Source organism: Miniopterus schreibersii, assembly GCF_964146895.1.
Source record: "Miniopterus schreibersii genome assembly, chromosome: 2".
NCBI classification, from domain to species: domain Eukaryota; kingdom Metazoa; phylum Chordata; class Mammalia; order Chiroptera; family Miniopteridae; genus Miniopterus; species Miniopterus schreibersii.
The window spans coordinates 143,198,376-143,214,141 of NC_138102.1; the positions used below are offsets into that span (position 1 = coordinate 143,198,376).

Sequence of the window (15,766 nt, forward strand, 5' to 3'; positions counted from 1 at the left end):
ACTTAATTATTGAGACCTCTAGGCATAGCAGAAGTGGTTCAGAGGTTCCACAGATTTTATTATTTTATTTTTAAAGCTTTTCTTTTTTCTATGAAGTATTTCCTAGAATACATAGACACATATTTTAGAAAGTCAAATACTTGTACAAGATTTGTTATAAGCAGAACCCTTTCTCCATTTTCAGCTATTTTAAGCTGTTTCTTTTTGGAATTTACCTTCATATCTCTGGCCCTCCTCCAACTTCATCCCTCCCTACAGGGTGAGGAGTCTAAGGAGATGTGCTCATCCAAAGACCACTTATGCCCTTATATGCCATATCCTTAATACCTAGGACCCTACAATTCCCTGCCCACCTTGCTTGATGGGCTTGTACCAGCTTCTTCCTTGCATCTGTCCTTCCCAGGGAAACTGTGCTGATGGTGTGGGCATCCCTAGGCCTGAAGGTAGCCAAGGACAGCTCTTTACAGCAAGAGGTGTGAGCACAAGCTGGGGTGTCCACAGGACCCTGCCTGAGGTTCTCTCAAGGCAGGACAGAGGCAAAAAAAGAAAGGAAGGGGGTCAGGCAAGAGCCAAGCGCTGGAGCCTGCTATTTTCTAGTGTGGAACTCTAGGATTCCAAAAATTCTAATTAAGAACCTGGCCTTCCAGGTCCTTATGAAGATATATTTGTAATTGAGGAGTTTAGAAGGTATTTTATTATTATTTTTAAATTTATCTTTATTGTTGAAAGTATTGCAGGTGTCCTATTTTTTCCGCTGTTGACCCCCTCCACGTCAGTCCCACCTCCACCCCAGGCCTTCACCCCATTATTGTCTGTGTCAATGGGTAATGCATATAACTTCTTTGGTTAATCTCTTCCCTTCCCTCACCCCTCTTCCCTTTTCCCTCTTCCCTCTTCTCTCTGAGGTATGACAGTCTATTGCATGCTTCAATAGAGATTTCTGGGTCTATTTTCTTTGTCAGTTTCTTTTGTTCATTAGCTTCTTCTTAAAGAAGACCCTTCAACATTTCATGTAGTACTGGTTTGGTAGTGATGAATTCCTTTAGCTTTTTCTTAACTGTGAAGCTCTTTATCTGACCTTCAGTTCTAAATGATAGTTTTGCTGGGTAGAGTAACCTTGGTTGTAGGTCCTTGCTTTTCATCACTTTGAATATTTCTTGCCATTCCCTTCTGGCCTACAAGGTTTCTGTTGAGAAATCAGCTGACAGTTGTATGGGTGCTCCCTTGTAGGTAACTAACTGCTTTTCTCTTGCTGCTTTTAAGATTCTCTCTTTGTCTTTAACCTTTGGCATTTTAATTATGATGCATCTTGCTGTGGGCCTTTTTGGGTTCCTCTTGTTTGGAACTCTCTGTGCTTCTTGGACTTGTACATCTATTTCTTTCACCAGGAATGGGAAGTTTTTTGTCATTTTTTCAAATAGGTTTTCAATTTCTTGCTCTCTTTCTTCTCCTTATGGTACCCACATAATGCGAATGTTGGGCCTCTTGAAGTTGTCCCAGAGACTCCTTACACTATCTTCATATTTCTGGAGTCTTTTTTCTTTTTGCTCTTTTGATTGGGTGTTTTTTGCTTCCTCATATTCCGAATTGCTGATTTGATTCTCGACATCCTCTACTCTACTGTTGATTTCCTGTAAACTATTCTTCCTTTCAGTTAGTGTAGCCTTCATTTCTGACTGGTTCTTTATTATGTCATTGCTGATCTCACTAGTTTCTTTAATAGCCTTACTAAGATCCTTGAGCATCCTTATAACCATTGTTTTGAACTCTGTACCTAGTAGCTTACTTGGCTCCATTTCATTTAGTTCTTTTTCTGGAGATTTCTTCTGTTCTTTCCTTTGTGACATGTTTCTTTGCCTTGGCATTTTTGCTGCTTCCTGGTGTTTGTTTCTATGTATTTGGTAGAGCTGCTATGTCTCCTGGAATTGGTAGAGTGGCTTTGTGTAATAGGTGTCCTGCAGGGCCCAGAGGCTCAGTCTCCCCAGTCACCTGAGCTGGACCTTCTAGGTGCTCCCCTATGTGTGCTGTGTGCACTGTCCTATTGTAGTTGAGCCTTGGTTGCTGTTGGTGTCCCTGGGAGGAATTGACCCCCAGGCCAATCGACTGTAAGGACCAGCTGCAACTACTGCCAAAGAGATGCTATGCTGGAGACATCCCTATGTAACAGTATTTACTTCAGTGGAGCTTTGGTGTTCATTGAGTTGGCCCCTTGAGTCATTCATGGATGTGGTAGGGTTGTAATCCAGCATGGTTGAAGCTGACCACTGGGTGCCCTGTTTCTGGGACCTCCCTGGAAGTGCAAAGTCAGCCTCTGCCTGTGCCCTGGCTAGGATCACCCAGCATGAGCTACACAGTAGTCTGTAGATGGCTGCTATTTGTGCTGGTCTTGGAGGTGCCCAGGAGAGGCCAAGCTATGAACCAATGCAGGTATGGGGCACACTGAGGCCAGCTGCTGCTTGTTTGAGAGAGTTTAGGAAAATCCTAAGCCTGAGGCAAGAGAGGCCACGTGCATAGAAAAGCCACTGGAAATGTTTTGGATGAATTTGCAAGTAGGGAGGGGTGAAGTCTCCAGGAATCACCAGGGCAGGTGAAAGGTGTGAGTCAGGTTGATAGATGGAGATTCAGAAAAGGCGCCTGACTGCCAGCTCTGTTGGGGGAGGGGTCATCAAAGGAGCAATGGCCTCTGCCAGCTCTTCTGTCTGTGAGAAGCTGCTCCTCCAGCTCTTTTCCTGATTCCAGGCAAGTTAGTTCCTCCCTGAATGTCCAGGTTCCTTTCAAGCTGCTGCCCAGCGCTGGGACTCAGAGGAAGTGCGTCTGAGTAAGTCCCTGTGTGGGCCCTTTAAGAGGAGCTGCTGGGACTCCCGCAGCCTCCATGTCACTCAGCCAAAATCCCCATTAGTTATTATAGCCTGAAGTTCTGGACTTCTCTCCCTCGCACTGGAACCCTGGGCTGGGGGCCCTGATGTGAGGCTGGGACCACTTGCTCCTCCGGGAAACCTCTGCCACTAAGGTATTCCTCCAGGTTTTAAACTGCGGCAACTTGGTGTGGGACCATGGCTGCGTTTCCGCAATTCCGCCTAATTCTGCCCCATGTCTGCACCCCTTTAACTGGTCTCAATGTGCTTCTTTAGTTCCCTAGTTATAGGACTTCTGTTCAGCTAGATTTCAGGAATTTTTGAATGATGGTTGTTCTGTATTTTAGTTGTAATTTTGATGTGATTGTGGGAGGAGGTGGGTACTGCTGTTCCCTACGCCACCATCTTGTTGTCTCTCGAAGGTATACTATTTAACAGCTTGTTGGTTTAATTTATAACATTAAAATATTTAGTACATGAGTCTCCGTTGTAGTTTTGCCCTAGCTCCCACAAATAATAGGGGTAGATTTGAGGATTTTTCCCCTTCCTCTCTCCCCACCACTTATACCTCATTCCCATCTCCCTTCTGCCAAATTTAATTTGATAATTTTTGGTAGTTCAATTTTTAGTTCTTATAACACTATGACTATATATTCCATTCAGAGTTGAGCTGTGTAGAAAACTTTGATTATTCTTTCTTTCCTGCACAATTTTTTATTTTTCCTGGAATGAATAATTATCTTATGAGGTTTTTTCCCCATTTGTTTAGTTGTCTATGTATTTATCACAAAATCTTCCTTAAAATCTTCTCCAAGTTGTCTAAATCTCTTCTCAGAATATCTGGATATGGCAGATATTCTATCAACTTTGCCTTCTTGAAGACATCTCTGCCAGAGCCCTGGCCTGCTCCAACCTGAGGGTTCATCCTCTATCCTTGTTGAACATCTGGCATCCTGGTATCTTCTCTCTCATCCTCCTGAGCATTTTCTTTGCCTCTCTCCTTAGTTGGATCTTTTATTTGCCATATTCCATGTCTTTCTCTTTCTTGATTTATTTCCTCTTTTTGGAAGAGACCATCTTCCAGAAGCTTCCTGAGACAGGAAGTGATTATATTGTTTGGAAACTTTGCATGTTTGATATGGCCATTATTCTACTCTGACACTGAATTGATTGTTTAGCTGGGAATTGACTTTCTTGGTAATAATGAAGGCATTGCAACATTACCTTACTAGTTTTCATCACTCCTCTCAAGGTGAAGCCTTTTAATCCTTATCTTTTGTAAGTGTCTTTCTCCCCCTCTCTGAACGTCTTCTTGTCTCCAGTGTTCTGAAATGGCAATGATATGTCTTGGTGAGATGCTGTTTGTTGTGCTGGACATTCAGTGCCCCTCACTTCTGGGGAATAATCTTCAATCATCCCATTGGTGAGTTCTTCCTTTCCATTTTCTCTGTTGTTTCTGTTTTTGGAACTTCTATAATTCAGATGATGGATCTGCTGGACTGGTCCTTCTAGTTTCTTATTTTTTTCTCCTACTTTCCATCCTTTTACTTTGTTTTCTTGGATATTTCCTCAATTTTATCTTTCCATTCTTCTACTGAGAAATCTTCTGTGTTTTTCTTTTCTTTTTTGACTGTCACATGTATTCTTTATTAAATCTTACTAGTATTCTTTAAGGGACAAACACACAGATGAGTAGGCTACAGTGAAGAAATCATCTTATTTTTAAAAGTCATTTACGAAGCCACTAAAATACTTCCAGGTATTATCTTCAGTGATGCTTCTTATCTTTACTCTGGGACTCCAAGTAATATTCAGCCCCTACAGCCACCACAAATGCAGCAAATCCCCATTTGAATCCTTTTAATAATGCACCGACAAAGGAAACATTGTTTGCAAAGCCACCCATGTATCTCCAAGCTTCATTGTAGCCCCATGGATCCCTTAGCCCTCGTGCAGCCAGCTTCTCCTGTACAGTTTCTAATGGTGTCCCTTCTACCTTCCATTTTTTATAATCTGGAAGTTCCATTTTACTATGACCATGTTCATGTCCATGAGCCATGTCTGACAGCAATCTGACCTCTCAGGATATTCAATAGTCATCATCAGAGAGATGCAAATTAAAACCATAATGAGGTATCACGTCACACCTGTCAGAATGGCTACCATCAACAAATCGACAAACGACATGTGTTGGCGAGGGTGTGGAGAAAGGGGAACCCTAGTACACTGCTGGTGGGAATGCAGATTGGTGCAACCACTATGGAAAAAAGTATGGAGTTTCCTCAAAAATTAGAAATGGAGCTGCCTTTTGACCCAGTGATTCTACTCCTAGGAATGTAGCCTAAGAATCCTGAAACATTAATCAGAAAGAATATATGTACCCCGATGTTCACAGCAGCACAGTTTACAATAGCTAAGATCTGGAAACAGCCCAAGTGCCCATCAGTAGATGAGTGGACAAAAAAGCTGTGGGACATTTACACCATGGAATACTACACAGCTGTAAAGAAGAAGAATCTCGTACCCTTTGGGACAGTATGGATGGACCTAGAGAAAATTATGCTAAGTGAAATAAACCAGGCAGCAAAAGACAAACATCACATGATCTCGCTTATACGTGGAATCTAAAGAACTTAATAAACTGATGAACAGAATAGATTCAATGACATGGAAGCATAGATGTTACTGATGAATGTCAGAGGGATGGAGGAGGGCGGGTGGGTGGAGGGAGAGAGAGTAACCAAAGAATTTATATGCATATATGCACAACCCAAGGACACGGACAATGGTGGGGAGAGGGACTGGGGAGAGGGATGGGACAGAGTGGAATGGGTCATTGGGGAGAAAAAGGGACATCTGTAATATTTTAAACAAAAATAAAATTAAAAATATATATATATTTTTTTTCAACCCTCCAGCCAGAGCCCTCTTCTGAGTTTTTCCATATTTTACAGATTTTATTACTTTCACCTTATTTTTATTCTCTGAATATTCATTTTACAGCATTTCGTTTTGTTTCAGAGTTGCAATAGCTTATCTTATCTCTGAAGCTATTGTAATTTTGTTTAAGTTTTCTTCTTTTTGCCTAATCTCTGTTTTCTCTAAACGTTTTTTTCTGTTGTTTTGTTCTTTCATATTAGATTTTTTTCTTGAAGGTCTTATAATCTTTGGTTGTCTGTTCACATTTAAGGATGGATTACCAAAAAGCTGATTGGAAGTGTTTTGCTCTTTGGGTTCATAAACATGATGGGACTTACTGGCCACAGCTTCACAGCAGGGAACCTCTACTGTCAGCATCTTAGGACTTCCTTCTTGGGGTGGTAAGCCATCTGGTACAATCAATTCCTTTTTGCCATATGGTTGCCCCATTGGTGCCTTAGGATCTCTCTTTCTCTAGTCTAAGTCAGTAACCACTCATCCACATGCTTTCCAGCTTCTTAAAGTATTTGGCTCTTGTCTCCTCTCCTGTTTCCCTGTCCTTGTGGATCTCTGCCTTAAAAAAATCCCTTTGCTCTAGTTTTAGTGTATTTTTAGTGCAGCAAAATTAGATACATGTGTTCAATCTACCATTTTTACCTAGAAACTTTAAATATATTTTAACTTTTTAAAAAGAATTTAAATAACCCAATTATGTATCTGGGTAGAGTTTTAGTCTTACAGAAGTCAGTGGGCTTTGCAAATAAAGGAACTGTCCACATCACTGGTGAAGAGCTAAGGCTGAGACTTAGGGATGAGAGAAAAAAAGAAACAATTTACAAGCAAAACCAGTCTATGAAGAGACCAAGACCAGTCCCTTATGAGTGAAAGGCAGATCGCCACAGAGGATTGGGGTACCAAATCTCTCCATAAAGCATAAGACTGAGAATAACTTTTTGTTTTTGGTCGACAGTTGTTGAGGAAAAGCAATAAAGATGTTTCAAGAAAAGACTGCAGCCCAGCCAGTGTGGCTCAGGGCTTGAGTGTCAACCCATGAACCTGGAGGTCATGGTTCTATTCCCAGTCAGGGCACATGACCAAGTTTCAGTCTCTATCCCCAGTAGGGGAGACGTGCAGGAGGCAGCCAATTGATGATTCTCGCTCATCATTGATGTTTCTATCTCTCTTTCCCTCTCCCTTCCTCTCTCTGAAATCAATAAAAACTTATCTAAAAAGAAAGAAAGAAAAAACTGCAGAATACACTGTGCCTGAGTGCAAAGGAGGCCTCGGGTTTTAGCAGCAATAGTCCCAAGAATGGAGACTAGTGTTTTGGCAAGTTATTTTTGGCTTTCTTTCAAAGGCTTTAAACTCTGTTATTGTGTTAAGTGATTCCTAGGTATCCAATTGATTGGCAGATCACCCATGCAACAAGGACAGGGAAGATCCCACTTCATCAGGCTCTCCTATAGCCTGCACCAGCTCCCCATCCAGCCCATCTGAGAGTCCCTCTCACATCCAAAATTACAAATGAGTGCTCACCAAGGAGTCATATTTTTTCCCCATGAAGATATATCTCTCTGCAGTCTAGAAGGCGAGGTCCTCTTCATCTCTCATGGTGGCAATAGAGCCTGAGCAGTGGCTTCAGATACACAACAGACCCTCTCCCCACCCCTGTTCCTTTGGGCTGAAGGAAACTATAATATTTGTAATTCTATCCCTCGAGTTTCTTGTCTGGCTATAGGAGAAGCAATAGCTTCTCTAGCAGAAGGAGATGTTGGACTTGCCTCCAGGTAGGTTCAGGACTTTGTTGTGAGATCAAGGCCATGGGCCCAACCTGGGCTCATGGCTGTCTACCATGGGGGTGGGCTGAGGCTCTGGGAGAGGTCTGCTTCTCTTGGGCTGCCTTTCTCACCAGCTCTTCTCTGGGCAAGGTGCTCGTTGAGGCTTTAAGGTCCAATTTTGATCTCCACACAAGAGCACGTGGTCCTTGGGTTTGTTTGGGTGTGCCAAGGGTAAAGTAGTCTTCACTGGGGACCCAAAAATGTCACTGGTCTTCCTACTAGGTGGGTTCAGCTCTGTTGAGTGTGCACAAGCGTTGATTCCTTAAAAATACCACTTTCTTCCCTCCTTGAGGGTTGGTCCTCTTAGGCATGTACTGAGGTCCTTAAGTTTGTCCAAAAATATCTGATGCCATCCTGTCGGGTGGGCTTGAAGGAACAACTTCTGGACTTCTGAAAAGGTCACTCAATGTTCCTCCTGGGGGCTCTGTGGGCCCAAAGCCAGTTGGATGCCCTTGCTCTCCAGAATATGGAACATTTCACCCACCATTCGGCACCTGGTTGCCTGTATTTTAACTTTTAAAAACAATAGTTTAAAAATATATACAGTCAAATGTCCTACATATAAAAGTTTGAGGTTCATCATAAAAGACTTGTTGACATGGAATGACTTTAGAACACAGAGATGTCATGAAGTTGAACATATATAAATATTCTAATAAGATATTTCTTTTACCTGTTTTAAATAGTAAGGTTGTACAAAAGGCTTTGCTTGGAAAGGGAGTTGACTGCGTTTTTTAAAAAACATTTACAAACATCTCTCCTGGGCTAGTGATCGCCTAATTGTGGCCCTTGCACTATGGTGAAGGTGTTGCTATCGGCCACAGAGCTGCATGGGAAAGGAGCTTGGACGAGGGAGCATCCCAGCCTCAAGGGAAAAGGGAATGAAAGTAGAGACTTGCCACCAAAAAGAGAGAAAGGGTTATTTCCTTACACCCTCCAATACCCTCCTAACTTCCAGCCCCTTGCACTATCTACCCACAATCCCACCACATCTTAGGCATTATAAAACATTACATTTTAAAAAATCAGCTTTATTGAAGTGTAATTTACATACAATAAAATTCACCAATTTTAAGTGTACAATACAGTGAATTTTCACAAATGTATATAGTCATATAACCACCACCATAATCATGAAATAAAACATTTCCTTCACTCAGAAACCTCCTTTGGCCCTAACTGGCTTGGCTCAGTGGATAGAGCATTGGCCTGAGGACTGAAGGGTCCCGGGTTCAATTCCTGCCAAAGGCATGTACCTTGGTTGCAGGCTTGATCTGCCAGGAGGCAACCAACCGATATGTCTCTCTCACATCGAGTGATCTCCCTCTGTCTGTCTTTCTCTCCCTTCCACTCTCTTTGAAAAGCAATGGAAAAAATATCCTCACGTGAGGATTAAAAACAAAAACAGTAAAAAAAGAAACTTCCTCTGTGCCCTTTTGCAGTCAGTCTCTTCCTGTTCATCTGGCTCCTGGCATTTACTGATCTGCTTTGTGTCATAGCTAGCCTTTCCGGAATTCCAGGTAAGTGGAGTCACAGTTTGTAGTAGTTTGTGTCTGGCTTCTTTCACATAGCATACTGCTTTGGAGACTATCCATGTTGTTGCATGTATCAGTAGGTCATTCCTTTTTACTGTGAAGTAGTATATTTCATTGCATGGACATAATACAATTTGTTTATCCATTTGCCAGTTGGTGGAATTTAGGTTGTTTGCTGGTTTGTGCTATAACAAATAGAGCTGCTTATGAATGTTTGTGGATAGCTCTTTGTATGGACATATGTTTTCATTACTTAGGAGTGGGATTACTGGGTTGTATGGAAATGTATATTTAACTTTTTAAAAAACTGCCAAACTGCCCTGGCAGGTGTGGCTCAGTGGCTAGAGCATCAGTTTGCACACCTAAGTCATGGGTTCAATTCCTGGTCAAGGGCATGTACCTGGTTGCAGGTTCGATCCCCATCCCGCCTGGGCACATGTGGGAGGCAACCAATCCACATTGATGTTTCTTTTTCTCTCCTCGGGTGATGATTAAAATAAAAAATAAATAAAAATTAAAACCTGCCAAACTATTTTCCAAAGTGGATGTACCATTTTAGATTCTCACCAGTAATATGTGAGGGGTTCACTTTACCATCCTGCTCCTCAGCACTTAATATTGTCACACTTCTTATTGTCTGACTCATCCTTGTCAGACTTGGCACCTTGTTGTGGTTTTAACTTTCATTTCCCTAACAACTAATGATGTTGATAATCTTTTCATGTGTTTATTTACCATTTGTATATCTTCTTTAGTGATGTGTCTATTCAAATCTTCTACCCATTTAAAAAAAACAGATTATTTTTCTTCTTGTTATTGAGTTGTAATGGTTCTGTATATATTCTGGATACAAGTCCTTTATCAAACATGTGTTTTGCAAATATTTTTTTTCCAGTCAGAGGCTTCTATTTCCTTTCATTTTATGTCTATGTTTGTGAGGAATATTGGGGTTTTTTCCTTATAGTATTTTCATCTGGCTTGGGTAGCAAGGTAATGCTAACCTCATAAAATGATTTGAGAAGTGCTTCCTACCATTCAATTTTCTGGGAGGGTTTATATAAAATTGTATTATTTTTTCCTTAAATGCTTCGCAAAATTCACCAATTAAGCCATCTGGTGCGGGAGTTTTCTTAGAGGAAAGGTTTTTAATTACCAATCCAGTTTCTTTAGTAGATACAGGGCTTTTCAGGTTTTCTCTTCTTTATTGTGTGTTTCAAGGAATTTGTTCATTTCATCCAGTTTACCAACTTTTTTGACAGAGTCTTTCCATACTACTCACTTATTATTTCCACTGTAGAGTTCGTATTGATGTCCCCTCTTTCATTACCAATGTTGATAATTTGTGTCTTCTCTTTCTTTCCTGGTAAAATCTGGCTAGAGTTTATAAATTTTTTTCAAAGTACCATTTCTGATTGCATTGATTTTCTCTATTTTTTTTTGCTTTCTGTTTTATTGATTTCTACTGTTAGTCTTATTATTTCCTTCTGCTTACTTTGAGTTTCTCTGTTCTTCCTTTTCTAGTTTCTTTCTTTAAGCGCTGCTTTAGCAGCATCTCACAAATTTTGTTTTCATTTTCACTCCGTTCAAATTATTTCATAATCTTTCTTATTATGTATTCTTTGACTCATGGATTATATAGATGTGTGGACAAAAAGGGGCCACATACTAGACCCGACAAGCTCAGGGAAGGTCTGCACGGTGGCCTTGCAAACTCGGAGACCTAAAATAACCACAAAGGATGGTCTGAAATGAAAACTTTTTAAACATAAGCAGTTTATGGATGGTAGTCATGCCCTAAGGCAGTATTTTTCCCTAACAAAGGTTAATTTTCATCTTAACTAAGCCTGTCAGTTGTCTTTTGCATCTGAGATAACATCCTGATTAACATGTTTTTGCAAAACAAAGTAATTTCCGGGACCTCAATGCACCGGAGCCGAGAGCATGAATCCTCTCATTGTATTGATATCTTGTAAACTGTGAACTATCCTGTACCCACCTATGTAAAAGAAGTATGTTTCTATCATTTTACTTTTTTGTCCAATCCCAGAGGTTTCCCTCACCCCCTTGGCTTTCTCCCACCTCCCTAATCTATCACCAAAGGATTTCATGTAACCCAGTTGTGTCTTCTCCTTTGATTGTAATCTACAAAGCAGGGTGCAAAACTGCCATTCTCCGGAGCATTATTCCAATTTGTTGAGATTTTGGCTCCAATAAACTCACAAAAAAATTCTTCACATGTTTGAATGTTTCTTACATTAATTGACGTACATTTAATTTACAAATATTTGGGAATGTTCTAGATATTTCTCAATTATTGATTTATAGTTTAATTCCACTGTGGTCAAAGAACATATTTTGTATGATTCTAATCTTTTTAAGTTTATGGGTATTTGTTTTACAGCCCAGATTATTGTTCCTTATGTATTTGGAAATAACGTGTCCTGTTATTTTTGAGTGAAGTGTTCTATAATTGTCAATTGAATTGTGTTGGTTGACAGTGGTTGTCAAGACTTCTGTATCGTTACTTGTTTTACTTCTACCCAATTCCTGTACGAGAAGTATTGATATCTCTATAATTGTGGGTTTATCCTGAAGTGTAGCACTCCCATCTTAGCACTCCTATTTTCTACCCTTACAACCGCTACTTTGAAGATAAGAGCAACAAAATTTGGTAGAAACAATGACCTCTTCCCCTCCCCTGGCTCTTTGTAAACTTCGTAAAAGATTTCCGCCCATAAAAATTCCAGGGAATAGTTAAGCAGGAAGGGTAATTAATGCTTATCTTAGTTTCTGTATACCGCTTCGCTGGTCCCCCACCTGCCCCCCTTAGCCAAATAGAATGTGGTTTTTGCCTTTATATTCTCCCTGCAAAGACTCTTCGGGGCTGCGAGTTTGTTCAGGGCAGGAGCCTGCTCACAGTCACCGGCTAATAAATCTCCAAACGGTCAATTTGGTCTCTGTGTGAATTAATCCCGCGAAAGCCGAGTATAACAATCCATTTCTCCGTTCACTTGTTTTTTGCTTCACGTATTTTGAAGCTATGTTATTAGGGTCATACACGTATAGGATTATGTCCTCTTTATTAATTGACACCTTTATTGATATGGGAAGTCCCTCCCTTTTGATGTTTGCTAATATCTCTAGTTATTAATATAGCCCCTCAAGTATTCTTTTTGTGGTAGGATGCTAGACAGACATGAGCAGAGCAAGGATGATGGGCCAGGTACAGAAGGCTCCAGGTGCCTAGCAAAGGGCAATTGTAGGGCTGGACCTCCCCTCTAGGGTGACCTTTCCTCCCCTAGCATATCCCTGGTCAGGTGGTTTGGACCCCCTGACTTTTCCTCTCTAGATATAACATCTAGGCCTCAGTTACATTTCAGCTTCAGGCCCAGAAAAGCAACAAAACCAGACCAGCGACTCCATGGCTGACCTCAGGACCAGCTGAATCGGATAATGACCCGCTGCCCTGGTGCCGACCAATCAATCAGTGGCGACATAGACCCTGAAAGGACACACCTGGAAAGCTGCTGAATGTTCTATTGAGATCTTCCTCTGGGACCTCCCCTAAAATCTCCACCCTTAGGATGGAGGACCCAGTGTGCTCTCCCCCCCAGGAGCGCACCCCAACCTTTCCCTCTCCCTCTCCCTTTCCCATTCCCCTCCTCCTCTCCCCAGGCACATTACCTTTAGCTTCTCACTCCCAAGCTCCAAGGGCCCTTCCTTTAACTCCATAACTTGTTTCTTCAGCCCATTTCTTCTACAAATTACTTCTTCTACCTCTGTGATTTTATAAGTAAATGTTCCCTTATAGTTTGAGTCTCGACTCTGAATTCTCTCCTAGCCAGAACTCAAGTACTAAGGTTGTGGAACCCAGGTCTGGTCTGATCCCTCTGGTCCCACTGGTCTAAAGCCTGGTGCCCTCCCTGCTGCTACAACATGTTGATTAGTATGAGCATGGTTTCTGTCTTTCCATTCTTTTTCTTTGTGGACAAAAGGGGCCACAAAGCTAACCTGACAAGCTCAGGGAAGGCCTGCATGGTGGCCTTGTAAACTCAGAGACCTAAAGTAACCACGAAGGATGGTCTGCAATTAAAACTTTTTAACTAGCCCTAGCAGGTTTGGCTCAGTGGTTAGAGCGTCAGCCCTCGGACTGAAGGGTCCCAGGTTCGATTCCAGCCAGGGGCACATTCCTCAGTTGCAGGCTCAATCCCCAGGCCCGGTTGGGGCGCCTGTGGGAGGCAACCAATCGATGTGTCTCTCTCACATTGATGTCTGTCTGTCTGTCTCTCTCCCCCTTCCACTCTCTCTGAAAAGCAATGAAAAAAATCCTTGGCTAAGGATAAAGAAACACCCCAAAAAACCTTTTTAACTAAAAGCAGTTTATGTCCACCCAGCCAGCATAGCTCAGCAGTTGAGCATCAACCTAGGATCCAGGAGATCTTGGTTCGATTCCAGGCCAGGGCACATGCCCGAGTTGTGGGCTCTATCCCCAGGAAGGGGCCGTGCAGGAGGCAGCCGATCAATGACTCTCATCATTGATGTTTCTCTCCTTCCTCTCTCTGAAATCAATAAAATATATTTTAAAATAAATAAATAAATAAAAGCCATTTATGTCCTAGGCTAGAATCTTCCCTGACAAAAGTCAGTCTTTATCTTAACTAAGCTTGTCTATTGTCTTTTGCGTCTGAGATAACATACCTTTGGAATGTCAAGGTAACTCCCCTTTTTTCCAGATCCTTCAAAGCACAACCAATACACTAGGGCGGAGACCATAAATCCTCTCATTGTTACTGTTATCATGTTAATTGTTGATGGTTAACTGCCCTATACCCACCTAGGTAAAAGGTGTATGTGTCTATCATTTTACTTTTCATCCAATCTCAGAGGTTTCCTTGCTTTGCTCTCTCCTACCTCCCTAGTCTATCGCCAGTGAATTTCATGGAACCCACTGGCATCTTCTCTGTCAATTGTATAATAAAGTCAGGTATAAAACTGCCATTCTCTGGAGCATTATCTCAATGCGTTGAGATTTTGCTTCGAGCAATTGTTGACAGTTTGGCTCAAATAAACTCACAAAAAATTCTCTATAGATTTCAATGTTTCTTACCTTGACATCTTTTAACCCATAGGTATCTTTTTATTTAAAGTGTGTTTCTTGGAGACAGCAGATAGTTGAGTCTTGGGTTTTAATTGAATCTTACAATCTTTAACTTTTAATTGGATGTTTAAGTCATTTATGTATAATTTAATTATCAATATGTTGGGTTTAAAAGAAGAAAGGAAGGGAGTGGGAAAGGAAAAAGGGGAAAAAAGGAGAGGACCCTAGATTGGGAGTCAGGAAACCAGGTTGAAGTCCTGATTGTATCTACTAGCTCTGTAACTTTAGGTAAATCTAACTCCTCTGAGCTGTAGCTGCCTCACACATGTTTGTAAGGGTGAATAAGTTATTTATAAACTACAACATGGTCTGAAATTGTAAGGATTAAAGGACCATCAAGTGCCAGACATATAGACAGGTATTCATAAACCAGGGTAATGTGAGCACCTCAGAGACAGATCTCACTTGTTTCTATATTTCCAGCACCTAGTTCCGTGCCTAGCACATAGACTGTTACCAGTAAGTGTTTGTGGAGTGAATGAATCAATGAAATAAGTAACTTTGAGTAAGTGAATGAATGATGGTATGTGGAAGACAGGGGGGTGTCAGATGACAAGTTATTAAGTGCCTATGGCACTACTAAGAACTGTACTTACTCTATTGATTTTTTTAAAAATATATCTTTATTGACTTCAGAGAGAGGAAGGGAGAGGGAGAGAGAGAAAGAAACATCAATGATGAGAAAGTCGTCATTGATTGGCGGCCCGCAGCCCGGGCATGTGCCCTGACCGGGAATCGAACCTCAATCTCCTGGATCCTAGGTCGAAGCTCAACCGCTGAGCCACGCCCGGCTGGGCTGTATTTACTTTAATTACTTATCTCTTAAATGGGAATACTTTTCAGTAGCATGGAAGAATAATTTTTATGTATATGTATTTGTACTTACATATTCATTCATTCAACAAGTGTTTATTAAGTGCCTAGTATGTGCCAGGCACAGTTCTAGATCCTGGGCATACTACAATGTTCATTTTAACCATTTGTTTTCAAAAGGCCCCTTGTGGCATGGAAAGATGGAACAGACTGAGGAATCTCAGAGAGAAGTGGGTGGGGGGCGGGGGTCGTCAGGAAGAGATTAACCGAAGAACTTATATGCATAGATGCATTGCCCAGATAATAGGGTGGTGAAGGCCTGGGGTTGGGCTGAATCTGGGTGGAGGGGGGCAATATGGGGAAGAAAAAGGGAGACATCTGTAATATTCCCAGCAATAAAGATTTTTTTTATAAAAGGCCTCTTGCAATGAGGTTCACCTTCAGTAAGTGAAAGTGCTGATTGAACCCTGATCCCTGGTGCAAATGCAAGCATATTCCCATTAGTTATTGACTGGCTATAAGTTTTTTGAAGTCCTCTTTGGGAAAAGAACTTTTTCTCATTGCTTTTTCCTATTTTTAGCCATTAACACTTAGTTTGGGAGCAAAACATTTAATGATGTTTTAAAAGCAACAGGTGAAGTTCATGTA

General features: G+C 41.3%; 1 protein-coding gene and 1 pseudogene across 2 annotated transcripts; both read right to left on the reverse strand.

Moving 5' to 3' along the window:
* Window positions 1–4,623: 4,623 nt before the first annotated feature.
* LOC308552685 (NADH dehydrogenase [ubiquinone] 1 beta subcomplex subunit 3) lies at window positions 4,624–4,948 on the reverse strand (the record flags this gene model as incomplete). Its single annotated transcript, XM_081127896.1, has 1 exon — window positions 4,624–4,948. The coding sequence occupies exon 1, from the start codon at window positions 4,912–4,914 to the stop codon at window positions 4,624–4,626; it is 291 nt and encodes a 96-aa protein (XP_080984022.1). The 5' UTR covers window positions 4,915–4,948.
* A 2,581-nt stretch (window positions 4,949–7,529) lies between these two features.
* Window positions 7,530–9,207, reverse strand: LOC308552560 (jupiter microtubule associated homolog 2 pseudogene; annotated as a pseudogene). The gene is made up of 2 exons: window positions 9,189–9,207; window positions 7,530–8,036 (listed from the first exon to the last, which is right to left on the reverse strand). The product of its transcript is annotated as a jupiter microtubule associated homolog 2 pseudogene (transcript).
* Window positions 9,208–15,766: the final 6,559 nt, after the last annotated feature.